Source organism: Castor canadensis, chromosome 9, assembly GCF_047511655.1.
Source record: "Castor canadensis chromosome 9, mCasCan1.hap1v2, whole genome shotgun sequence".
Classification (NCBI taxonomy): Eukaryota; Metazoa; Chordata; class Mammalia; order Rodentia; family Castoridae; genus Castor; species Castor canadensis.
The window spans coordinates 123,373,225-123,401,199 of NC_133394.1; the positions used below are offsets into that span (position 1 = coordinate 123,373,225).

The 27,975-nt window shown below is 38.9% G+C and overlaps 1 protein-coding gene across 9 annotated transcripts in view; it reads right to left on the reverse strand.

Moving 5' to 3' along the window:
* Positions 1-27,975, reverse strand: part of Klhl5 (kelch like family member 5) — a 200,906-nt gene that overhangs the window by 50,559 nt on the left and 122,372 nt on the right. For 8 of the 9 annotated variants that reach the window (XR_012435829.1, XM_074042438.1, XM_074042439.1 and 5 more), the window contains 9 exons: positions 25,898-25,989; positions 25,141-25,206; positions 23,221-23,346; positions 19,913-20,028; positions 12,117-12,232; positions 6,396-6,473; positions 5,207-5,319; positions 4,721-4,894; positions 443-513 (listed from right to left, as the gene is read on the reverse strand). Coding sequence is in view for 8 of the 9 variants with exons in the window: in XM_074042438.1 (XP_073898539.1) it covers positions 443-513; positions 4,721-4,894; positions 5,207-5,319; positions 6,396-6,473; positions 12,117-12,232; positions 19,913-20,028; positions 23,221-23,346; positions 25,141-25,206; positions 25,898-25,989 (952 nt within the window). In the remaining variant the exon portion in view is untranslated. Of the gene's footprint in view, positions 1-442; positions 514-4,720; positions 4,895-5,206; positions 5,320-6,395; positions 6,474-12,116; positions 12,233-19,912; positions 20,029-23,220; positions 23,347-25,140; positions 25,207-25,897; positions 25,990-27,975 lie in introns of those variants that run through there. The other variant, XM_020166635.2, reaches the window with a different exon arrangement.

Consider the following 27,975-nt stretch of genomic DNA (forward strand, 5'->3'; position numbering starts at 1 on the left):
CAAGATAGGGTATCCCAAACTATTTGTTGGGCTGGCTTCGAACTGCGATCCTCCTGATCTCTGCCTCCCGAGTAGCAAGGATCACAGGGTGAACCTCTGGCGTCCTCTATTTGTTTAAAGAGTAGGAAATTCACCATGGATTGCCAGAGTATGAACACTGACCCATCTAATATGGCTCAAAGAGAAAACGTATGTCCATTTTACAAGTGGGATCAGGATAAAATTCACTGGAAATCTGTGGATCAGAGGGTACTTAGAACCTTCAGTCAAGTAGTTCAACTTAACATAATTACCAAAATAAGGAGAGTATTTTAGGGAACTTTAGGGAGAGGTATTAATTTTATTCCTCCTATAGTGAATATAAATCACACAATAACAAACACAAGATTACTCTCTGTGATTGCAGTGACAAAATGTCAATTGATTTCAGCAAAATCAATACCTTTATTTTCATCATCCAGGTTGATTATAGCATACATGTCTTTTAATTCGACTAAGTCATGGATTTTAACACTGAAAAATAAAAAAATGTAATTTTAAATACACATGAGCTTTATGCAAAATTATTAGTTCACATAAAAAAACCCATAAAATGAAATAGGTTGGTGGTCTCCCACTGATATTCAGAACAATCTAGTAGGTTTAGGAAATATTAGAATTTTTGGCCAGCTGTGGTGGCTCATGCCTGTAATCCCAACTGCTTGGGAGGGCTGGCAGAATGGCTTAAGTGGCAAAGAGCCTGCCTAGCAAGTGCGAAGCCCTGAGTTCAAACCCCAGCACTGCCAAAAACAAAAACAAAACAAAACAAAACTAACTGCTCAGGAGGTGGAGATTGGGAGGATTGCTGTTCAAAGCCAGCCCAGGCAAAAAGTTAGCAAGACCCCGTATCTTAACAGGCTGGGAGTAGTGGTTCACACCTGTAATTTTAGCTACGTGGGAGGCCTAGGTGGGAGGATCATGGTCCAATGTCATCCTGGGCAATAACCTGAGACCCTATCTGAAAAGTAAGGAAAGCAAAAAGGGCTGGAGATGTGGCTCAAGCGGTAGAGTGCCTGTCTAATAAGAACACCACCAAGTTCAAACCCCAGTAGGGTCAAAAAGAAGATATAGAATGTCTGTATTTTAGCATATTTTATCTTTTAAAATTTCCTGGTCTTGGTTTTTCCTTTAGTGTGTGCGGGTATAGGAAAGGGAGTTGTGCCCAGCTCAATTCTCTGACTGACGGCTTCTGGAATACCGAGGTTAAAATTGATCGGTAGAGGCCTGGGCGGAACACACTCTTCTGAGCAGTACTGATTACTGTAGGATGACACAGTTCTCTTCATGATGGCTCCCTTCTCCCTGCCCAGTTTATTCACAAAAAAATAGGACAGGCAGAGTGAAGGAGCGGTACATTTGGAATCCGAAGGCCTGGGTAGCAAGTGCTGGGGTGCAATGTTACTTGAGGAGGTGGCTGGGGATGGGGAGTACGCAGATCCACGCAAATCACAGTTGTCGTGTAGCGTAAGGCCGGGGCCTAACGATGCAACGCTTTGTCCCTCATCTCTCTCCTCCCTCTTCCCAGTCCCTCCAGTGTTCCCCTTTACACTTTGCCCTTGTTTTCATTTAAGCTTTATACTCTGAGATAATTATAGACACACACGCAGTTGTAAGAACCAGCATTAAGAGATTCCGGGTACCTCCCCGCCCCCAACAGTAACATCTGGAAACACTCTAGTTTAGTATCACAATCAGGATTTTACCAGGGATAAAATTCACAAGTCTTTTTTTTTTTTTTTTTTTTTGCATCACTGGGGTTTGAACTCAGGGCCTCACTTTTGCTAGGTAGGCGCCCTTACCAATTGAGCCACTACACCAGATTTTTTTTTGTGTGATAGGTTTTTTTGAGATAGGGTCTTGAGAACCACTTACCTAGAGCTGGCTTCGAACCGTGATCCTCCTGATCTCTACCTTCCAAGTAGCTAGGATAACAGGCATGAGTCACCAGTGCCTGGCTCAATCCACAAATCTTACTAAGATGTCCCCAGGATTGGATTCTGATCACATGATAAAGCGAGAGCACACAAGGGAGGGGTAAGGATAGGTAAGACACGTAAAAAACTAGCTAGCATTTGTTGCCCTCAACGCAGAGAAACTAAAGCAGATACCTTAAAAGCAACTGAGGCCAATAGGAGAAGGGGACCAGGAACTAGAGAAAAGGTGAGATCGAGAAGAATTAACCTAGAAGGTAACACCCACGCACAGGAAATCAATGTGAGTCAATGCCCTGTATAGCTATCCTTATCTCAACCAGCAAAAACCCTTGTTCCTTCCTATTATTGCTTATACTCTCTCTTCAACAAAATTAGAGATAAGGGCAAAATAGTTTCTGCCCGGTAGCGAGGGGGTGGGGGGGAGAGGGAGGGGGGTGGGGGAAGGGGGGAGAAATGACCCAAGCATTGTATGCACATATGAATAATAAAATAAAAAGATGCCCCCAGTTCTACTGGCATTCATCTGTGTGTGTTTGTGTTTGGTTCTATGCAATTTTCTCACGTGACAAACATTAAGGAGAGCCACATCACAGTCAGGACACAGTTCTGTGACCACAAGGATCCCCCAAACTGCCCTTTTACAATTACTCTCTCTTCCGTCCTCCCCATCTCAGCCCTGTCTCTAACCTAACCTCTGCCAATCACTAATGTGTGCTCCACTTCTATAATTTTTCATATCAAAACATTATATAAATGGAATCATACAGTGTGCAGTCTTTTAACATTGGCTCTTTTCACTCAGCATAATCCTCTGGAAATTCGCCCATGTGGCTGTGTTTCCATGGATTGTTCCTTTTTACTGCTGAGTGGTATCCCCTGATATGGAATACCAAACATTGTTTAACCATTCACCCACTGAAGGACATGGTTTCCAGTTTGGGACTATCACAAATGAAGCTGCAATATATAGTCAAATAGAAGTTTCTGTGTTGACAAAAGTGTTCACTTTCCTGGGATAAATGGCCAGAAGGACAATTGCTCGGTCATTTGGTAATTGCATGTTTAAGAGATTGCCAAACTCTCCCCAAGTAGCTGTATATTCCTACCACCACAAATGAGTGCTCTTGTTGAGGACCTTGGTGAGGACCAGCACTTGGTGTCACCACTGCTTATTTTAGCCACTCTAATAGATGGACAGCGGTATCTTATTTTGGTTTAAGTTAGGCTAATGACACTGAACCCCTTTTCATCTGTGTATCATCTATCTGTCTTCTTTAGTGAATACATGTTCGTGCCTTTTGCCCAAATTCTAACTGGATTATTAGATTTTTTTTACTGTTGGATTTTGGAGGTCTTTCACATATTCTAGATACAGCCCTTTGTTGGATGTGTGGTCTGAAATACATCCTTAGTTTATCTTTTCATCCTCAGTAACAGTTGTTCCCAGGGCTAATGTTTTTAATGTTGATGAAATCCAATTTCTCATTTTTTTCCTTTTACAGATCATGTTTTTGGTTACTGTTTTTGATTTCTGGTATAAGAGTAATATTAGCCTTATAAAATAGTCTGAGATATATTTCATCCTCTATTTTCTGGAAGAGATTTTTGTAAAAAAAAAAAATTGGTATTAATGCTTCTAAAAATGTTTGGTAGACTTCTTCAGTGAAACTAGCTGGGCTGGGAGATGTATTTAGTAAGGGGGGACGTTTACCTTACTAGTTCAATTTCTTTAGTGGTTAGGAATAATTTGGATTATATATTTCATCAGGGTTGAGCTTTGATCGTTTGTGGTTTTTGAATAGATCCATTTCTTCTAAGCAGAGGAATTTATGAGTATGAAGTTGTTCACAGTAGGCCTTGTAATTCTTTCAGTGGCCTCGAGATCTGTAGTGACGCCGTTTCTTCTGATATTGGTGATCTGTGTCTGTGCTCTACTTATCTTTGTCAGTCTTGGTAGAGGTTTATCATTTTATATATTTTTAATATCAGCTTTTAAACTGGTCTTTTTCCCATTTTCGACTTCATCAGTTTCTGTTCATTCTTTTTTCCTTCTGCTTTGGATTTACTCTGCTCTGTTTTTTCTAGTTTGAGTTTAAGATTATTGCTTTGAAAGCTTTTTCTTTTCTAATGTAAACATTTAGTGCTACAGATTTGTTTTCTGTCCTGCTTTAGCTACCTCCCACATATTTTGATATGCTGTACTTCATTTTCATTCAGTGTTATGCATTTTAAAATTTACTTTGAGATTCTATGACCCATGACTTAGAAATATGTTGTTTAATTCCCAAGTGTTTAGACAGTTTTCCTGATATCCTTGCGCTATGGATTTCCAGTTTGAGGAACTAGTTCTCTGACCACCTTTAGACTATGGTCACTGTGTATCATACACTTTGTATGATCCAATTTAAATGTTATGGCTTATTTATGGCTCTGGATGTGTTCTATCTTGGTGACTGTGTCATGCACACTGTTGTTGGCTGGCATGTTCTACAGATGTCTGTTAGGAGTAGCCCTCTACTGCTTTGTGCACCTGTACAGGTTCATTGCTGGATTCAGTGGGAGAGACAGGGAGGAGTGTGCTTATTCCGTATAATTGGGAACTGAAGGTTAAAGGCAGGGGAATTTCAGAAATTTCCTTGTATACATGTTCTAAGAGAGTATGAGTGCCAATTCATAATAGCCAAAGTCTTGTTGATTCTCTTGCGTATTCCCATATGAACTGCTAGAAATATGTGACTACAGCTTACCAGTTGTCTCCACATGTAGCCACTTTGCTCAGAGTCTGTGATAACGCAATACTGGTTAGATTATCTTTATAGTCACGAGCCTGAAATATCTCTTGCCCAATTTCTCGTAAATGAGTAGAAATGACCACCATAGTTCCACGTGAAAAGCCAACTATGACGTAGTTATCACTATACCTACAGCAACAAAGGCAACAATATGGTTTTAGAAAAAGGAGGCTATTATTTGCAGTATGGTAAATTAGTAAATACCTTAAGATTAAGGAATTATATAATTTATATATATTATATGGAATGTGATATGTATTAATATATTATTATTATTTATATTATCATATTTATCCAGGGCTTACTATGTATCAGATAATATGCTAGGTAGTTTTACATACTAAATCACAGACTGTAACTTAAATGCTGTAGTATAGACTTGAACGTTACAGACAAAACTTAATTACTAAGGAAAAACACAGGATGTCTTTCTGTACATACCAACTATAGCAGACAATGTTGCCATAGCCTGGCTGGAATTCCACATCCACTGGGTTATCTGGCTCATTCAGATTAAAAATAAACAAAGTTTTCTTGCCAACCACAGCACTTATCTGCCAGAAAAGATTAGGAGATTGTGAAATGCATTACCCTCTTCATGAAAGGACCAAACAGCTGAAACTAATGTAGGAAAACAAAGAGCCAAAGTGAGACGTGAAGGGCTACACTTGGTATGATAATATGGTTAACAACAAAAGCCTTTACTGGTAGATATTCTGGTAAGGGTCTTGACTTACCCTCAAGATCCTGACACATCTTCACTATACCCTTTGAAATACACTAAAATGTCTTTGTTGAACAGCCTTGTAAACTCTCCACCTCTCATTAGCCTTCCATGCTACACAGGGGTGGAACTCTGGTGTGGCTTCAGTGCACCTGAATTCCTACACGGGCGTATAAAGAGACTTCCCTCCTAAGAGGACACGATGCTTTGAGCTACTGGGATTGCAAGTATTCACACTATGCATAAGGTTGCTGGCTTTTTATGTCGTCATTTGCTACCACCTGAAGGCCAGTGTGCCTAAAAGAGTATCCCCTATGCTACTCACACACGTTAACATTTAACTATAATTCTCAGTGGAGGGTGCGATGGTGTTGGGGAGTAAAATAGTGTATGATTTATTTGGTCTCATTAAGAGTGATGATTTGATAGATTTTCTTGATTCTAAGATACTATCAACTGTATGTCACCATCAATTTTTAAATTGCCTTCTAGGAAATATTACTTCCTGAAATACATTCGTGTTGATCTTGGAATGTTAAACTGTAGTAAGAAAATGCTTCCACAAAGACTACAGCTTTCGGAGATCTGTTCACCACCTCTGATGGAGTGAAAAATTTAAAATTCACGTAGAAATCAGTACTTCTGTCCTTAAAAGAGCCCCCATTGCTTTTGCTGACACAGGAATGAACAGAGCAGCATCATCTGTAATAGGAAGCTGGCCTCACTTGCAGTAATACCAGGCAGTCATTGGCAGGAGCAAAACACAATTTTTAGGCCGGAGAGCGAGCCCTACCTTAATCAACAATAAACATAATTTATTTCTCAAAATTGAGCCATCCCAGGAAAGGAAATTGTATACAAAATTATCAAAATGCCTTGGGCATGGGATTCACTTAGGATTCTTACTGTGTTTTCAGCCGAAGTTCGATCATCAGTCTTCCTCATGGAAAACTTCATCTCGCTTGGCTCTGATCTCATTTGTGCCTACAGGGGAAAAATACATCGCTATGAACAAATCTGATATTCAGATCCAGTCTTGGGGACAGATAGTGTAACTCAGCGGTAAAGGGCATGTTTAGCATGCATGAGGCCCTGGGTTCAATTTCCTTCTCGCCTCCCCCCTCAAAAAATGCATATACACACACACATTCATTCTGGATATTAACAAAACACTTCTGGCTAATGTTGGACTATGAACCCAAAAATCCTACTACCACAAATATTTAGAAATTCTGGATGAAACTGAGCCCATGTCTTAAGTGAATGGATGGGCATGAAAGGAGGACAGGGAAATTGACAAGGGCCATCAGCAAGGAGCAACTAAAACCAGAGTTCTGTGTGCAGAAGCTGATGCTGCAGCTCTCCAGAGCCACTGGTGACAGGGAAGCTCATTTGTCCTCTTGGCCTGAGCGTTGGGTCAGGAAATAAAGTAAAATAAAAAACAAAGGAAGCTCATTTTAAGAATCTGTAATGGAGGACCTGTGCTATCCTCACTATAGTCTGAGGTTCATATTTCTATGCTGAGTGGTCTGGGAGCACCTCAGGTGGTAGGTAATGTACACAGTGAATGGTCCAGGCTTCTAATACCCCTGTAGCACTTGGCAAAGGTAAATTGAGAGCTTATTCATAAGTGGCAAAAAAATTCCCACAGAGAAACCCTATTGAAGATGAGTTCAAAGTTCAAAATGGCAAAACCCACAGAGAAACAATACATCAAGAGCAAGAGTCAGCAAATCTAAAATTAGTACAATTATCAGAGAGACGTGATAAAATACTTTAAAAATGGCTATAGGCATAAAAGTAGTCATAAATATGAAAACAGACATTTAAAAAATTCAGGCAGATTTTTAAAATGCATATGTACTTTTATATTGCAGGAAGTATATCTACTGGGTAGTGTTCTCAATTTGGTATTGCTTGGTCGACAATTGCAATTTAGTTTTGTTAGCAAAACAAAAACCTCCAGGGGGGCATACCAATTTTATCTCAGTTTTACCAACAGAATATGTTGTCACATTATATATGATTTTGCCAGTCTGACAGGTAAGAAATGATGTTTCAGTGTGGCTTTCATTTGTAGGATTTTAATTATGAGTTTGATGATTTTTTTCATCTGTATGAGAGCCATTTTAATATATTTTTGTATGAACTGCCTACTCATGTATTTCAGGGAGATTTTTAAAAAAAGAACTATTAAGTATTTTCCAAAAATAAAAAGTAGAGTCACTAAAATAAAAAAACTCAATGGGATAAATTATTAAGAACAAGTGAATTAATTAAATTAACGAAAAGGTTATACAGAGTGACAAAAGGCAACTATGAACAGAGATTAAAGGCAAGAAAAGGGACAGCATATGTTTAACAGATGCTCCCGAAGGACAGAGAGAAAAGACTTGACAAAGACTCTGCCTGGCATGACAAAAGATAGCAGTCTTCAGATCCAGGAAGCAAGCTACATTCTGAGCAGGATAAATGAAAATAAAGCCATCCAGGTGACCTGCAATGGCAAGGGAGAGACATTCCAAATGAAACAGTATTTACAATGCACGCTTTGATGGTCCTGGCACAAAAACAGACATGAAGACCAGTGGAACAGAATAGAGGATCCAGATATGAAGCCACACAACTATGAGCAACTTATCTTTGACAAAGGAGCTAAAAATATACGATGGAGAAATAGCAGCCTCTTCAACAAAAACTGCTGGGAAAACTGGTTAGCAGTCTGCAAAAAACTGAAACTAGATCCATGTATATCACCCTATACCAAGATTAACTCAAAATGGATCAAGGATCTTAATATCAGACCACAAACTCTTAAGTTGATACAAGAAAGAGTAGGAAATACTCTGGAGTTAGTAGGTATAGGTAAGAACTTTCTCAATGAAACCCCAGCAGCACAGCAACTACGAGATAGCATAGATAAAGGGGACCTCATAAAACTAAAAAGCTTCTTTTCATCAAAAGAAATGGTCTCTAAACTGAAGAGAACACCCACAGAGTGGGAGAAAATATTTGCCAATTATACATCAGACAAAGGACTGATAACCAGAATATATAGGGAACTTAAAAAACTAAATTCTCCCAAAACTAATGAACCAATAAAGAAATGGGCATGTGAACTAAACAGAACTTTCTCAAAAGAAGAAATTCAAATGGCCAGAAAACACATGAAAAAATGCTCACCATCTCTAGCAATAAAGGAAATGCAAATTAAAACCACACTAAGATTCCACCTCACCCCTGTTAGAATAGCCATCATCAGCAACACCACCAACAACAGGTGTTGGCGAGGATGCGGGGAAAAAGGAACCCTCTTACACTGTTGGTGGGAATGTAAACTAGTACAACCACTCTGGAAAAAAATTTGGAGGCTACTTAAAAAGCTGGACATCGATCTACCATTTGATCCAGCAATACCACTCTTGGGGATATACCCAAAAGACTGTTACTCCAGAGGCACCTGCACACCCATGTTTATTGCGGCACTATTCACAATAGCCAAGTTATGGAAACAGCCAAGGTGCCCCACCACTGACGAATGGATTAAGAAAATGTGGTATCTATACACAATGGAATTTTATGCAGCCATGAAGAAGAACGAAATGTTATCATTCGCTGGTAAATGGATGGAATTGGAGAACATCATTCTGAGTGAGGTTAGCCTGGCCCAAAAGACCAAAAATCGTATGTTCTCCCTCATATGTGGACATTAGATCAAGGGCAAACACAACAAGGGGATTGGACTATGAGCACATGATAAACGCGAGAGCACACAAGGGAGGGGTGAGGATAGGTAAGACACCTAAAAAACTAGCTAGCATTTGTTGCCCTTAACGCAGAGAAACTAAAGCAGATACCTTAAAGCAACTGAGGCCAATAGGAAAAGGGGACCAGGAACTAGAGAAAAGGTTAGATCAAAAGGAATTAACCTAGAAGGTAACACCCATGCACAGGAAATCAATGTGAGTCAATGCCCTGTATAGCTATCCTTATCTCAACCAGCAAAACCCCTTGTTCCTTCCTATTATTGCTTATACTCTCTCTACAACAAAATTAGAGATAAGGGCAAAATAGTTTCTGCTGGGTATTGAGGGGGGGGAGCGGGAGGGGGTGGAGTGGGTGGTAAGGGAGGGGGTGGGGGCAGGGGGGAGAAATGAACCAAGCCTTGTATGCACATATGAATAATAAAAGAAAAATGAAAAAAAAAAAACAAAAACAATGCACGCTTTGCCTACCACATGGCAACTTCATAGGGTGTCTAATTTTGGAAGAGACTATTTAAAGATTAGAAAGGGGAAACAATTATCTTATATGTAAATAATGGCTAGATGGTGGTGAATTCCTAGGATGCTACCAGGAAAGAAATATTTGAAGGTCATGTATTGGCAGTGGAGGAAAAAATCCAATTGTATACTGGGGATGTCAGATATGAGTGGGGCATTATCCGCCACTCTGTACAACCTTTACAGTGAGGTATCTAGATGACCTGCCTATCTCTACTGTTACATGAGAATGAGGACAAAACCCACTCCACTGTCATATTCTTATCGCCTGTAATTTTGGATCTCTCTGTGACAACATTTTGTGTGTGTGTGCTGCTAGGAATGGAACCCAGGACCTCATGCATGCTAGGCAAGCACTCAGCCACTAAGCTACACACCCAGCCCTTGTTACATTTTAGCCTGATTGATACAGACTGCCTTCTGTCTTTTAAAGATTCACAATCCAGCTGTGTGCTGGTGGCTGATGCCTATAATCTCAGCTACACAGGAGGCAAAGATCAGGAGGATGGTGGTTTGAAGCCAGCCCAGGCAAATAGTTTACAAAACCCTATTTCATAAAATACCCACCACAAGAAAGGGCTAGTGAAGTGGCTCAAGTGGTAGAGTACCTGCTTAACAAGAATGAGGTCCTGAGTTCAAGCTATAGAACCACCAAAAAAAGAAGTTGCCAGCTGTACCACAAGATTTGACAACTAATCATAGACAGCCATGTGTGTTTAAATGATGAGTAATGTCTTCTGGAGAGTAGGGCCCTATTGTCAGCAGCTTCTGGCATTCTGGTGAGAATGCGTATGAGTAGGAGAGGCCACATGGTAAGACATGAAACTGGAGAGCAGGGAGGCATCAGTATTGCTCTTTTACACAGCCCTCTTATCAGAACCAGGGCCTCCTGTGAACTATATTAATCCCTTCCTCAAACTGGGCACAGTGGCTCACACCTGTAATCCCAGCTATTTAGGGGAGGTGCAGATTGAGAGGATTGTGATTTGAGGCCAGCCTGGGCAAAAAGTTAGTGAGAACCCCTAACTTTTTAGTGGCGGTGAATGTCTGTTGTCCTAGCCACACAGGAGGCATAGGTAAAAGGACTGCAGTCTGAGGACAGCCTCAGGCAAAAAGCATGAGACCCTATCTGAAAAAATAATGTAAGGCAAACAGAGCTGGAGGCATGGCTCAAGTGGTAGAGCACTTGCCTAGCAAGTGTGAGGTCTTGAGTTTAAACCCCAATACTGCCATAAATAAATAATTACTTTCTGTCATCACTTCTTACTAAGCTCCACCTCTTAAAAGGTTCTATTACCTCCCAAGCATACAGGAGAATCAAGTTTCCAACACATGAACCCTTGGGAACAAGCCACATCCAAATCATAGCACCCTCCTGGGAAGATCCATGTGGAAAGGAAATGAGGAAGGCTTCCAGGGATAGCCAGGGAGGAACTGAGACCCTGTAACAGCCAACAACCCCATGAGTAAGCTCGCGAGCTGATTATCCCCAGTCAGGCTTTCAGATGAGACAGCAGCCCATCTGACAGCATGGTTGCAGCCTTAAGAGAGACCTTAAGGCAGAGGCACCCACAGAAGCCACCTCTGGATTCCTTGCCACAAAAAGACTATGAAGTAAAAGCTGTTGTTTAAGTTGCTACATTTTGAGATAACTTGCAGCAACAGTTGATTAATACAGTCATGATTCTTGTTGCTTCTATAGCACATAGCACTATGTCACATGCTTAGCCAATATTCCAAATTTAATACTATTTACTAATAAATCTAATATGATTTACTATTCTAACTCATAAATAGTAGTCCAAAATAGACCTTTCCCATTGTGAGATTATGTCACTATTGGCAATACAGATTCCCTTAAAGAGGAGCCGCTAAAGATCTAATCAGTCTTGACAAAGATAAACAGTAGTAAGATTTAATCTTAAAATTAAATTTAATCAGGATTACTTTGAAAGTAATTTACTATGTCAGTTAAATCTATGGACAATGGAATCAGGCAGGTCTGACTCTGAGTCCCAGATTCAACAGTTATTAATATTTATACTGCAAATATAAATATATAAAACAAGAGTAAATTCACAAACATACTGTCTGACCATAGCCACAGAGCTGATAATTGATGCTAATCTCAGGTGAAAGGAAATACACCAAGGACAACACTGCATAGCACATTCATATTAAAGAAAAATGTCCCAGTGATACAAGGTTTTTGACATCTAAAATTTGAAATGATTATATGCATATCTCACACAGAGACTTCGATTTTATGGGGTATTTTGGTAGATAAACTTTATTTGGGGGAACAATTTGAATGCATCAGACCACAGAGACATTAGTGCATTACCTGTCTTATCGTGTCCCCTTCCTGGTTACTAACTGTGATCATTCTGTCTTCACCACCTAAGGCCAGCAGGTTTTCTGCACTCCAACATCCACACGTGATTCTCTTAGTATGTTTTCCTGAAAAAGAGATGATTTTTGTACAGACACACTGATTTCTTGAAAAACAAAAAAATCTGTGACCTGAAAGTGTGACAATATACTATGATATTAAATGACAAGGAAGTCAGCACTTATCACAGTAATTCATCTCCACACAACCTTATCTGAATCAGTTTATTACTAAGTTGTAAATCAAGATAATGGCAATCTGTTTCCAATCTGGATATAAGCACAGGTCCTAGCATAAGAAGAGCTTCTGCTCCTTGACAAGTTTTGTGCACCACATAACCAAACCTGTAACAACACTGTAAAACCCAAAGCAGTAAAGTTATCATTACTTGTATTCAGCTCCATGACCTGAAAAACCTTTGATATAAGCAGATTTCATAGTCATAGTTTTAAGTGCTTAACCACAGGATAAATGATAATTCACAGTAATCCTGAGGTGCAAACACGAATGCACCCAAGTGAGACATGAATTGAGCAGCGAGTCTCTTAGCAAGTAAGTCATTCTAGACCGTCAATAAGCATTCCAGCCAGTGCAGAAGCTACATTTTGGGAGGAAATCACAATTTGGCACTGGGGGCATTGTGAAGGCCATGGGATACATAAATCCTCATTAATTCTATTAATGAGAAGAATGGTTAAATATACAGATTCAGAAGTCAGACTGTCTAGATTTGAATCTTGGTTCCATTATTTACTGAAAATCCTGGGTAAGTTGCTTCACCCTTCTACTCCTTAGTCACCTTACCCACAAATTGGGGATAACAGTAGGACCTATCTCTTAGGGTTAAGGATCAAATGAATTAAAGCATTTGCAATAGTGCCAGGCACACAGGAAGTGCTTTGCAGATGTTAGCTGTATTATCTGTTATTGAGAGCAAAGATGATGTTCACTTTATCTTTGTACACCCTATAGTACCTAATATACCTATATGTATGCAGAAAGAAGGTATTGAGTAAATGATGAAATGAGTAAATCGTGGTGCAGGAGCTAGGTAGAGTGTTAGAGGCTCAGCGTGGAGCACAGTGTGGCTGGAGCAGAAGAGATGAGAGAAGGCCAGAGAGGAGCAGAGGGCAGATTGTGGAGAGTTTGGCTGCCTGTTATGAGGACAGAGATTTGATTCTGGCCAAGATGGAGAGCCAGTGAAGAGTTCCGAGCAGAGGGCTCACTCTGGCCTGTAGGTTGAGAATATAGTCATTGTTTGGTATCCACAAGGGATTGGTTCCAGGAATCCCTCAGATACCAAAGTCTACAGATGCTCAACTCCCTCATAGAAATGCCATAGGCTCTCCTATACACTTTAAATCATTTGTAGACTACTTATAGTACCTAATACAATGTAAATGATTATACCATATCACTTAGGAATCGTAAGAAAAATAGGTTGACACATTCAGGAAAAGTTTCTTCTCCTGAGTATTTTTCATCTGTGGTTGGTTGAACCAAGGATGAAGAACCTGTGAATACGGAGGGCCAACTATAGTCTATAGCAGGGCAAGAGCAAATCAGGAGGCTAGTTAAAAGGAGAATGCAGAAATTCAGGTGGAAAATATCTGAGCTCACACCATGATAGCAGCAGTAGAGGTAAGGCGACAAGTTGAACTCAGAAAATTGTTTTGGACTTTCTGACAAATTAGATATGGAGGGTCTGAGAAAAAGAAGAGTCAAGGATGATGTTCAAGTTTGGCCTCCTGATCTGAAATGATGGAATGCCGTCAATCATGAGGGAAGCTGTGGGTCACCAGAGTTTTAGAGATATTAAATTTGAAGCATTTCTAGACATCTCATTGAAGGTGTTGAGTAAACACTTGAATGTGTGAGTCTACGGTTTGGAAGAGATATAAATTTCAGGATATTTAGTATTTCAAATCAGGAGACCAGAGCACAAAAGTGAAGAGAACATTCAGAGGAGAAACTGTGGATACAGAGATTTTGCTGATCATAAAGACTTATGAGGTTCACTGAAACTAGGAGGAAAAGGAACATGTGAAGAGGGGTGGAAAAGTGCAAACTCTTTTCTTACCTCCTGCTTCCTATATATCCTGAGGCCCTTTTGCTTCCATTGCTCAAAACTCAGCTTTAACATCAGTAACAAGAATAGCAATACTTATCTCTGACAAAGTATACTTCAAACCTACATTGATCAAACGAGATAAAGAAGGACATTCCATACTCATAAAAGGGGAAATAGACCAAAAGGAAATAATAATTATCAACCTGTATGCACCCAATGTCAATGCACCCAATTTCATCAAACATACCCTGAAAGACCTAAAAGCATATATAAACACCAACACAGTGGTTGTGGGAGACTTTAACACTCCATTGTCATCAATAGATAGGTCATCCAAACAAAACATCAATAAAGAAATCCAAGATCTAAAATATGCAATAGATCAAATGGACCTAGTTGATGTCTACAAACATTTCATCCAACATCTACACAATATACATTCTTCTCAGCAGCCCATGGAACCTTTTCCAAAATAGATCATATCCTAGGGCACAAAGCAAGTCTCAGCAAATATAAGAAAATAGAAATTATACCATGCATACTATCTGATCACAATGCAGTAAAAGTAGAACTCAACAACAAAAGTAAAGACAAAAAACATGCAAACAGCTGGAAACTAAATAACTCATTACTTAATGAAGAATGGATCATCGGTGAAAAAGAAGAGGAAATTAAAAAGTTCCTGGAAGTCAATGAAAATGAAAACACAACCTACCGGAACCTATGGGACACAGCTAAGGCAGTCCTGAGAGGAAAGTTTATAGCCATGAGTGCATATATTAAAAAGACTGAAAGATCCCAAATCAATGACCTAATGCTACATCTCAAACTCCTAGAAAAACAAGAACAAGCAAATCCCAAAACAAATAGAAGGAGAGAAATAATAAAAATAAGAGATGAAATCAACAAAATAGAAACCAAAAAAACCATACAAAGAATTAATGAAACAAAAAGTTGGTTCTTTGAAAAAATAAACAAGATCGATAGACCCCTGGCAAACCTGACTAAAATGAGGAGAGAAAAAACCCAAATTAGTAGAATCAGGAATGCAAAAGGGGAGATAACAACAAATACCATGGAAGTCCAGGAAATCATCAGAGACTACTTTGAGAACCTATATTCAAATAAATTTGAAAATCTAAAAGAAATGGACAGATTTCTAGATACATATGATCATCCAAAACTGAACCAAGAGGAAATTAATCACCTGAATAGACCTATAACACAAAATGAAATGAAATTGAAGCAGCAATCAAGAGTCTCCCCAAAAAGAAAAGTCCAGGACCTGATGGATTCTCTGCTGAATTCTATCAGACCTTTAAAGAAGAACTGATACCAACCCTCCTTAAACTGTTCCACGAAATAGAAAGGGAAGGAAAACTGCCAAACACATTTTATGATCCCAGTATTACACTTATCCCAAAACCAGGCAAAGACACCTCCAAAAAGGAGAACTATAGGCCAATCTCCTTAATGAACATTGACGCAAAAATCCTCAACAAAATAATGGCAAACCGAATTCAACAACACATCAAAAAGATTATTCACCACAACCAAGTAGGCTTCATCCCAGGGATGCAGGGGTGGTTCAACATACGAAAATCAATAAACGTAATAAACCACATTAACAGAAGCAAAGACAAAAACCACTTGATCATCCCAATAGATGCAGAAAAAGCTTTTGATAAGCTCCAACATCATTTCACGATAAAAGCTCTAAGAAAACTAGGAATAGAAGGAAAGTACCTCAACATTATAAAAGCTATATATGACAAACCTACAGCCAGCATTATACTTAACGGAGAAAAACTGAAACCATTCCCTCTAAAATCAGGAACCAGACAAGGAAGCCCACTATCTCCACTCCTATTCAACATAGTACTGGAATTCCTAGACAGAGCAATTAGGCAAGAAGAAGGAATAAAAGGAATACAAATAGGTAAAGAAACTGTCAAAATATCCCTATTTGCAGATGACATGATCCTATACCTTAAAGACCCAAAAAACTCTACTCAGAAGCTTCTAGACATCATCAATAGCTATAGCAAGGTAGCAGGATATAAAATCAACATAGAAAAATCATTAGCATTTCTATACACTAACAATGAGCAAATGGAAAAAGAATGTATGAAAACAATTCCATTTACAATAGCCTCAAAAAAAATCAAATACCTAGGTGTAAACCTAACAAAAGATGTGAAAGTCCTCTACAAGGAAAACTATACACTTCTGAAGAAAGAGATTGAAGAAGACTATAGAAAGTGGAGAGATCGCCCATGCTCATGGATTGGTAGAATCAACATAGTAAAAATGTCGATGATACTCCCTAAAGTAATCTACATGTTTAATGCAATTCCCATCAAAATTCCAATGACATTCATTAAAGAGATTGAAAAATCTACCGTGAAATTTATATGGAAACACAAGAGGCCACGAATAGCCAAGGCAATACTCAGTCAAAAGAACAATGCTGGAGGTATCACAATACCTGACTTCAAACTATATTACAAAGCAATAACAATAAAAACAGCATGGTACTGGCACAAAAACAGACATGAAGACCAGTGGAACAGAATAGAGGACCCAGATATGAAGCCACACAACTATAACCAACTTGTCTTTGACAAAGGAGCTAAAAATATACGATGGAGAAATAGCAGCCTCTTCAACAAAAACTGTTGGGAAAACTGGTTAGCAGTCTGCAAAAAACTGAAACTAGATCCATGTATATCACCCTATACCAAGATTAACTCAAAATGGATCAAGGATCTTAATATCAGACCACAAACTCTAAAGTTGATACAGGAAAGAGTAGGAAATACTCTGGAGTTAGTAGGTATAGGTAAGAACTTTCTCAACGAAACCCCAGCAGCACAGCAACTAAGAGATAGCATAGATAAATGGGACCTCATAAAGCTAAAAAGCTTCTGTTCATCAAAAGAAATGGTCTCTAAACTGAAGAGAACACCCACAGAGTGGGAGAAAATATTTGCCAGGTATACTTCAGACAAAGGACTGATAACCAGAATATATAGGGAACTTAAAAAACTAAATTCTCCCAAAACTAATGAACCAATAAAGAAATGGGCATGTGAACTAAACAGAACTTTCTCAAAAGAAGAAATTCAAATGGCCAAAAAACACATGAAAAAATGCTCACCATCTCTAGCAATAAAGGAAATGCAAATTAAAACCACACTAAGATTCCACCTCACCCCTGTTAGAATAGCCATCATCAGCAACACCACCAACAACAGGTGTTGGCGAGGATGCGGGGAAAAAGGAACCCTCTTACAGTGTTGGTGGGAATGTAAACTAGTACAACCACTCTGGAAAAAAATTTGGAGGCTACTTAAAAAGCTAGACATTGATCTACCATTTGATCCAGCAATACCACTCTTGGGGATATACCCAAAAGACTGTGACACAGGTTACTCCAGAGGCACCTGCACACCCATGTTTATTGCGGCACTATTCACAATAGCCAAGTTATGGAAACAGCCAAGATGCCCCAGCACTGACGAATGGATCAAGAAAATTTGGTATCTATACACAATGGAATTTTATGCAGCCATGAAGAAGAACGAAATGTTATCATTCGCTGGTAAATGGATGGAATTGGAGAACATCATTCTGAGTGAGGTTAGCTGGCCCAAAAGACCAAAAATCGTATGTTCTCCCTCATATGTGGACATTAGATCAAGGGCAAACACAACAAGGGGACTGGACTTTGAGCCCATGATAAAAGAGAGAGCACACAAGGGAGGGGTGAGGATAGGTAAGACACCTAAAAAATTAGCTAGCATTTGTTGCCCTTAACGCAGAGAAACTAAAGCAGATACCTTAAAAGCAACTGAGGCCAATAGGAAAAGGGGAACAGGTACTAGAGAAAAGGTGAGATCAAAAAGAATTAACCTAGAATGTAACACACACGCACAGGAAATTAATGTGAGTCAACTCCCTGTATAGCTATCCTTTTTCCTTCCTATTAATGCTTATACTCTCTGTACAACAAAAGTAGAGATAAGGGCAAAATAGTTTCTGCTGGGTATTGAGGGGGTGGGGGGGAGAGGGAGGGGGAGGAGTGGGTGGTAAGGGAGGGGGTGGGGCCAGGGGGGAGAAATGACCCAAGCTTTGTATGCATATATGAATAAAAAAAGGAAAAAAAAAAGAAAAAACAAACAAACAAAGAAACAAACAAAAACATCAGTAACAAGAGTTAGCACATGCTATGAGTGCCTACTCGTTCTACATGGCAAGTCAGATTGGAACCATGTGACCATGTTACTGGGAGACTGGCATTAACTGGAATTCATGCGTATCAGAACTATGCAAAGCAAGAACTGCCTGAATCCAGTCTAGTTCAAAGAAACATATCAGTACAACGCTAAAGTGGTGACAAATATTTAGTTACTATAAAGTGTTGACAGATCACGCAACCATGAGCAGCAATCAGAAGGAGGATGACTGGTTTTAAGAAAAAGGGAAAAGAGCAGAGCCACAAATCATAACGAACTATAAGCAAGGCAGCTATAGATTTAACTAAAGGACCTAATACAGGTTATTAATCTTTTCAGGACTATTTTATACAGTTATTATACAAGATTGTAAGCAGAATCAATAAGAATATTAAACATGAAGATCATATATAAAATCATGTACATATGACAAATGCCTGATACAAAAATAATCATGCTTTGACAAATTATTTTCTTATACTTCAAATGTCAACATTTCTGAAGCTTAAATGAAGGGGGAAATAAGATATTTATTAAAATCACATAGATGACTTATATGTAACTTAAAACTTTTTAATCTTTTAAACAGATCACTGACATTACTGTTTAGCTGCAGCATTAAAAATTAAAATTAATATTAACCAGATACATACATGTGAAAATAATCTGAAATGATTAACTGCTCATAAAAGTCACTTTCTCTAACATTCTATAAGTGTCATTATAGAATTTCATACCTTTGTTAGTTAAGTTATACTTTTTCTGGCCACCTGTATGTAATTAAGTCCACTAGTTCCACCATTCAACATCATGTTACCATAAAGTGAATCAATACTGTTTCTTCTAGAGTATTCAGAGGGCAAGTGTCAAGTGACCAGAGGTTGGGGGAACCAAAGAGCCTAATACAAGATCAAACAAGGAACACACCTCTGGCCACATACCCTGAGGCAAACAGAACTCATAGCCCAATACCTAGTTTCAACTGGTGTTTGGAGACAGTGGGGATCAGAATTAGGAATACGGATATAACATCCAAGCAGTCACTAAATGTGTTGGTCATCTACATATGGACAAAAATTACTATATAACATAAATAAGCTAAAATTAATAACCAAAATTACATATATGATCAATATGTGTTGATATGCATATGAGCTATTCCACATCTGGAAGATATGGATGTGAAAGGGGAAAAGGAAAGCCAGGCTGTTAATGTGGTGATGCCCAGAGGCAAGAGCTGACCTTCACTCAATCTACTCTATGACCCTGTGATATACTCAATAAGCAGAAGAGGGATCTTCTTACTTAGCTACGTACTGGACTTGGGAGGGCCTTCATACAAAAAACTTTCTCTGGCAACATCAGGGAAATCAGAGGCAGCAGAATTTATGATGAGGTAAAGCATCTCAAATGTTTAGCAGTTTCCAGCTATAACCTACCCAGGACAGGGATCTTTCGAGATGTCTGATGATTATAAATAAGCAAATTTCCTTTAATAGTTCCAACAGCCAGGAAACTTCCAATTTTTGACCAAAGAAGGAAAGACATTTCATCCCTGTAATAGTAATATATAAATTACTGCACAATTCACAATCATGACCTCTACACAATTGTTTAAAAAAGTGCTTCATAAATAATTTTAACCTCTACTTAGAAGCAGAAGTAAAAAAATACAACTTCAGTCTTAGGACAAAGAAGTTCTGGAGATGTTGTAACATGATCTTATCATCATTTAGAGTCAAAATACAAATATACAATGAATGCAGACTTCAACTCAATAATGACAGAACCTCAAATTTCATGGGATGACTCATGATATTAAGTTTTCTACTATTAATTTTTTAACTTCAATTGTGGTAATTTTTTTTTTGGCAGTACTGGGGGCTAAAGTCAAGGCCTCATGCTTGCTTGACAATTGCTCTACCACTTCAGCCATACCTCCAGGCCTTTTTGCTTTAGTTATTTTTTGGGTAGAGTTTCATGTTATTGCCTGGGCTGGCCTGAACCACTAGGCCTCCTACCTATGCATCCACATCTGGCTTATTGGTTGAGATTCGGGTCTCGCTAATTTTTCCCTGGATTAACCTTGAAACACTATCCTCCCCATCTCTGCCTCCCGAGTAGCTGGGACTACTGGTATGAGCCACCATGCCTGGCCTCCAGCTGAACTTTTAGAATCATGCTATAATAGTCTAAGATTTTTCTTCCTTCTGCCTTTCTTCCACAAGCATCAGACATGCACTGGGAGGTGACAGCTCTCCCGAGCTCTTCTCCTTCCCCCTCTGTGTTGTTCCCTTACGGACATTTCCTATAACAAATCTCTCACATAATCATTCTGTCCTGGAGTCTGCTTCTCTAAACACATGAATAGAAAGAACTGTTGGCGAGCTAAACAGTACCAGAAGAAAGAAGATGTGTATAATAAGAACAAGGTCTGATAAAAGGAAGGGGAGTATTTGGGAAAAGGAAGGGATCAGGAGGGGTGGGGAAGGGAAGAAAAGGTGGTAGAGAGGAATGACTATGATCAAAGTATGTTATATGCATGCATAAAATATCACAGTGGACCTGTTATTCTGTACAATTAATATATCACAATAAATAGGCATAAGGTCTGATCGGTATCAGAGGTCACGTACAGTAAGAGCAGTATATTCAGTAACCTCTAAGCAGGAACAGTCACGTGACTACCAACTAGAAAGGGTTAAACAGAGAGTTCCAAGAAGATCAAGGAACCAAATATCCTCAAAGAAGAGCTCTTAGGAGATAAGGCCTCTGGAAGGCCCTACAGGTTATGAGATACTGAGGCATAAAGAAGGCTCCAACATTTATAGATCATGCCAATGTATGATAATCACATGTATCTACGGTCAAGCCAACTTAAAAGAACACATCATTCTAGGGAGATACACAGGGTACAAAAAATTGTAATCTATGTGAAAAGCACAGGCTTGGGAGAGTCTTGCTCATATGAGAACAGAAGGTCAACTGAAAAAAGACTGGGTAGGATGACTGGTACCCAGGTCTGCACTGCCTTTGAACAGGCGGCCTGACCAGTGACCCAACCAAAACTGAACAGGGTGATAAGCCAGATGTTATATATAAGGCTTTCTCTGGAAAGACTGCTGCATCCCAGTTACCTAACTAAACTACTGCCGTAAGTCCAGCCAGGATCAGAGTAAATAAGAATGTATAAAAACACATATGGTAAAAATGAAGAAATGAACTCAACCCATTGTGTTAATACAGTATTTTTAGTTAAGCAATATCACAGGTTTTATAATAATTATACTTGAATATGTTTTGTGACATATGTTTAAACATCACAACAACCCTGAGATTGGTGTGGGGAAATGGTCTCTGTGAGAGGATGACAGCTGGGAAATGGGGATTAACTATGCATTTTTTTTCTAGGTAAGGGTGGGACTTCATTGATGTTGAATTTGGTTTAAGAACCAGTATTTGATGTTAATAAATATTCGTGGAGTGGAAATACACTGTGTAAAATCTTTCTGAAAAGTGTTTATGCAAATCCAAAGAGGAAAGGACAGAGGAAGAAATGAAGGTCCTGAGACCTAGTGAGACTGTACACTGAGCAGAAAGCATCGTATGCAACTCCATAGCTCCAGAGCCACCTTGGAGGGTCAAGGACTCTGTACAAAGGTCATGTGTGGTCTTTAGATGTCTTTATGGCCACATTGCTTCCTCTGTGTTCTGTTATTTCTTTGTAAACTAGATATTTATAGTCTGAACTTAAGAGTATGTTCCTGGGTGCTGGTGGCTTACACCTATAATCCTAGCTACTTGTGCAGCTGAGAGCAGGAGGCTCAGTTTGAGGCTAGCCCAGGAAAATAGTTCATGAGACTCCCATCTCCAAAATAAAGAGCAAAATGGACTGGAGGTGTGGCTCAAGTGGTAGAGCGCCTGATTCGTGAATGCTTGCTTTGCAAGTGCAAAGCCCTGAGTTCAAATCCCAGTCCCACAAAAAAATAAAAAGAATATTCATATGTGTGCATCTCTTCCTGCCATGAAGCAGACATTACTGCTAGACTCATTTCAAATACCTGAAGAAATTGAGGCTTAAAGAGAAATTAAGCAATGTGATCAAGGCGAAAACGGCTAAGTTTCAGTGCGTAAATACTAGTAAGTTTCTTCTCCATATGCTAAAAACTATTTTTATTTTAGCAAAGATCTGTAATTTATTCTATCTACCTAGGACTCTTTCCACTGGGAACTGTCCCGCCTTTTACCCCACCCTTCACTGTCACCTTTGGGACTGTCCATCATCCCATGGCCCTGGCTACTTTATTCTGAGACCTCTGAGGAGCTGAGGGGGCACTGCTGAGACTCTTAGAATGAAGTTAATGCAGAGAAGGGAAGAGCAGTCTCCACTGTATCAGTACAACTCCTAGATCCACCCATCTCTGCATCCATCCCATCTCCAGAGTTTCCCATATAAATTTTGTTCCCTCTTTGTCATTTTCTAGTGTGTTCCGCTGAACACAAGGTTTTTAGAAGCTACTTCCATTTCATAGTTTTAACAACTTTATTCTAATTAATTGGGTGAGAGTAGAAGGATTATAGGAAAGGCTAATGACCCTGATTTGATTAGTACTCATTGTACGCACATGTGAAAGTGTCATATTTTGATCCACTAATATGTAGAGTTAGTGACGTTGGTAAAAAATAATACAGAATACATAAAGAATAAAGTGCTGAGCCCCAGCTCGGGCAGCAAGAGAAACCTTACCGCATGCCGCTGTCAAGCTGGCTGGTTTTATTTGTGTTGGCATCCCAGAGATAAATACAACTGGACTTCTCAGCAATCACTGCTAGGATATCTCCATCTTTATCCCAGTCCATGGCAACACAGTTGCTTTTGAAAAAGACAGCAAAACATTACTACGCATATTTTAAAGGAAGGGAATAGAAACTTAAATATTTACCTATTTATGACTTTTATTCATAAGAAGACCATTCAACCCATTTGGACACTTTAAATGAGAAACCCACCTACTCATATAATTCTAACTTTAATTTTTTTGTTTTTTTGAGGGGATGGAAAATTTTTAAAAATTTAAAATTTTCATATACTACCTTAAACAGTTATACCTAATAAATTAGCAAGTTTTCTTGAATCCTATAAAGAATCTGGCTTTCTGGAAGACAAACTCATCAAGCATCTCCACAAATGAATCACACCTAGTCAACAGGTAATTTTTTTAGGAGGAGGAAAGGTACCAGGAGTTGAACTCAGGGCCTTGCTAGGCAAGCGGTCTACCACTTGAGCCACTCTGCCCATCTCACTTATATGCCCAGACTGGCTTGGACCACCATCCTCCTATTTGTGCTTCCCATGTAGCTGGAATGACAGGCGCACACCACCACAACCAGCCATTGGTTGAGATGAAGAACTATTTGCCAGGGCTGGCCTTGAATCTCCATCCTCCCAATCTCAGCCTCCCAAGTAGCTAGGACTATAAGCATGAGTCCTAGCTGCAGATGGGACCCAGCTGCAGATGGGAATTTTAAACGCACAGTACCATAAGGCCATTTAGGTGATAAGGGAGTCTACACACCTTCATAACTACTGAGACTATTACTATGCTACTATTCAGCAGAAGAATTCAGGTAATAATTACATTCAATCATTGAAAATGCCTCAATTATACTTCTTGTAATTCAGAATGATTTCCTGAAAATGGATAAAACGGTTGATATACTTTGTACACACGTACGAAAACTGAACAAGAAACTTGTTGAAGGGCTGGAGACAAGGCTTGAGCGGTAGAGCACCTGCCTAGTAAGCACAAGGCCACAGTTCAAACCCCAGCACTATAAAACAAACAAACAAACAAACAAACAAAACCCCTCAGTAAATTTGGCCAGGTACCAATGGCTCACGCCTATAATCCTAGCTATTCAGGAGGCAGAGATCAGGAGGATGGAGGTTCGAAGCCAGCCTGGGCAAATAGTTCCGGAGACCCTATCTCGAAAATACTCAACACAAGAAAGGGCTGGTGGATGGGTCTCAAGTGGTAGAGTGCCTGCCTAGCAAGCAGAAGGCTCTGGATTCAAACCCAATACTGAAAAAACAAAAAAACTGTTGAAATTGCTCTAAGAAGGGGAGAGGAAATAAGGGAGAAGAGGGAGAATTAAAAAGGGGTGAATCTAATGAAGCTATATTGTAAGGACATATTGCAATATAATGAAACCCCCCTGTACAACTAATATATGTTAATAAAACATTTTAAAAAGAAGTATGCATAAAGTAACTATTCTGCATCAGTTTATTAAAGAAGAAATACTAAAGTAGATACAGGTTGTATCCCTACTCCAAAAATCCTTATTTTAGACTCATTTATAATCCTGCCATAAAGTTTCCCTGTGTTTATAGATATAAACTCTAACTCATATGCTATATATATATATATATATATATACATACTTCATACTCATATGCTATATATATATATATATATATATATATATATATATATACATACTTCACCAACTACTTATGGCATAAAGAAACTAAATGCTTTTGTAAATGGAGAAAACAAAAGAGAAGATGGGGTTATAAAATTTTATTTTATTTTAAGACTACTTAAAAAAAAATCCTTTAGGCAACAAAGCTTGAAAAGTTTTTGTTACTTCTGTATGTACTTACCCAGGTAAGTTAATTTCACTTCTTTTTTGACCATGGCGATCAAAGATTTTCACAGTATGATCAGCTCTGAAAGCAATTAGAATATAAAGACATGATTTAAATGTTTCGTTTAAAGCTGCCATCCAAGTGATTTCAGTGCTTTCTCATGGTAGTTTCATAATTTGTATTTAAAAAGTGATCACCAGGGAAAAAGCCTTATGAGGCTGGGCTCAGTGGCTCTCACCTATAATCCCAGCTACTCAGGATGTGGAGACAGGGAGGACTGAAGTTTGAGGTCAGCCCACAGAAAATGTTAGCAAGACCCCCTCTCAACCAATATAGGTGGATATGGTGGCATGTGCCTGTCCTTCCAGCTACGAGGGAAGCATAAATAGGAAAATCCCAATCTAGGCTGGCAAAAGTGGGAGACCTTCTCTGAAAAATAACTAAAGCAAAAAGGGCTGGGGTCATGGCTCAAGTGGTACAGTACTAGCCTAGCAAGTACAAGATCCTGAGTTTAATCCCTAGTACCACCAAAAATGACAGAATGATAGGAAGAGAGAGAGAGAGAGAGAAAGAGAGAGAGAGAGAGAGAGAGAGAAGAGGGGAGAGAGAGGAAGGATTCCATGAGCTGAGATGTCAACGGAGATGAACACATTTCTTTTCCCACCATAGAAATATCACACAAGAATCTCCACTGAATAGATGCTATGCTTACAGATGGTATGGTTACATGAGCATACAACGATTACTTATTATATATATACCAGTTTCTTACCCTGTAACTGCAAGGTAGTTTCCTGATGTTTTTTGCCACGTAAACTGTATTGGTGCACCAAGCCAAGACTTTTCTAACAGTGAGAAAACACGCTAAAAAACAAACACAATCCTTTTATTTTAAAAACATACAATCAAGGGTTGGTCAGAAAATATGTCAAAACACAATCATGAAAACAGGTAGAACTCAGAATGGAGAAGGCTGATTTTACATAGTGCTTATTCAAAGAATTAACAATAAAACAAAACAAAACTGACCAACTAAATCACAAATGTTTTAATGCAGGATGGACTGTCAAATATAGAAGGCATTTATTACAAAACCTTTTTTGCCTTTGAATGTTAACTTTATAAAAATGTGTAATGTAGTGTTTTATTCATGTTAAAGATGAAAATAATTTAAAACTGAAGTTAGTTACTTATGGCATGGATTTTGGTGGATTAAATGTTAAAAAATTGGTATTTTTTAAAATCCTAAGTGATTCTTGGGGATATAACCAAAAGACTGTGACACAGGTTACTCCAGAGGCACCTGCACACCCATGTTTACTGCGGCACTATTCACAATAGCCAAGTTATGGAAACAGCCAAGATGCCCCACCACTGACGAATGGATTAAGAAAATGTGGTATCTATACACAACGGAATTTTATGCAGCCATGAAGAAGAACGAAATGTTATCATTCGCTGGTAAATGGATGGAATTGGAGAACATCATTCTGAGTGAGGTTAGCCTGGCCCAAAAGACCAAAAATCGTATGTTCTCCCTCATATGCGGACATTAGATCAAGGGCAAACACAACAAGGGGATTGGACTTTGAGCACATGATAAAAGCGAGAACACACAAGGGAGGGGTGAGGATAGGTAAGACACCTAAAAAATTAGCTAGCATTTGTTGCCCTTAACGCAGAGAAACTAAAGCAGATACCTTAAAAGCAACTGAGGCCAATAGGAGAAGGGGACCAGGAACTAGAGAAAAGGTTAGATCAAAAAGAATTAACCTAGAAGGTAACACACATGCACAGGAAATTAATGTGAGTCAACTCCCTGTATAGCTATCCTTATCTCAACCAGCAAAAACCCTTGTTCCTTCCTATTATTGCTTATACTCTCTCTTCAACAAAATTAGAGATAAGGGCAAAATAGTTTCTGCTGGGTATTGAGGGGGTGGTAAGGGAGGGGGTGGGGGCAGGGGGGAGAAATGACCCAAGCCTTGTATGCACGCATGAATAATAAAATAAAATAAAATAAAATCCTAAGTGATTTTAAGATAGACATATTGCTATACTTTCTTTGAAAATTACCTTCTTCCTTTGCCCCACTAGTTATATTTATTTCATCATTAAGTATTTGGCTTGGGTATTAGAGCAATGATATATCCAGTGGGAATCTTTACATTTATACAATCTAGAAGCCACAAATCAAATGTAGCTTTTGAGGACCTGAAGTATAGGCAATTCAAATTTAGATGTGCTGTAAATATAGCATGCACATCAGATTTCAAAGACCATAAAAAGGAATGAAAATTATGTCATTAATAATTTTTATATTGATTACATGTTGAAATAACAATTTGCAGGCACTGGGTAAGACAAAATATATTATTAAAGTTAATTTTGGCCAGGCATGATGGCTTCTGCCTGTAATCTGAACTACTCAGAAGGCAGCAGAGAGTGAGAGCACTTTGGCTTGAGGCCACTGTTGGCAAGAAGTTAGTAAAATGCCATCTCAATCAATAAGATGGACGTGCTGGTAGAGTTCTGTAATCCCAGATACCCAGGAGACTGTAGGCAGGATTACAGTCTGGGTCCTGGGCAAAAACACAAGACCCAATCTGAAAAATAATGAAAGGGGGGAGGCAAAGCTGGAGGGGGGGGGGTTAGATTTCAAGTGGTACAAGTCTTGCCTAGCTAGTGTGAGGCCCTGAGTTCAAACCTAAGTACCATGTCCCCAAAAGTGTTTTCATCTGTTTAACAGTTTTTAATGTGGGTATTAAAAACTTGAAATTACATTGGCATACATAATACAGCAAGAATCAAGAACATCTAAGAACATGAACTTGAGGGAAAAAATAAGAT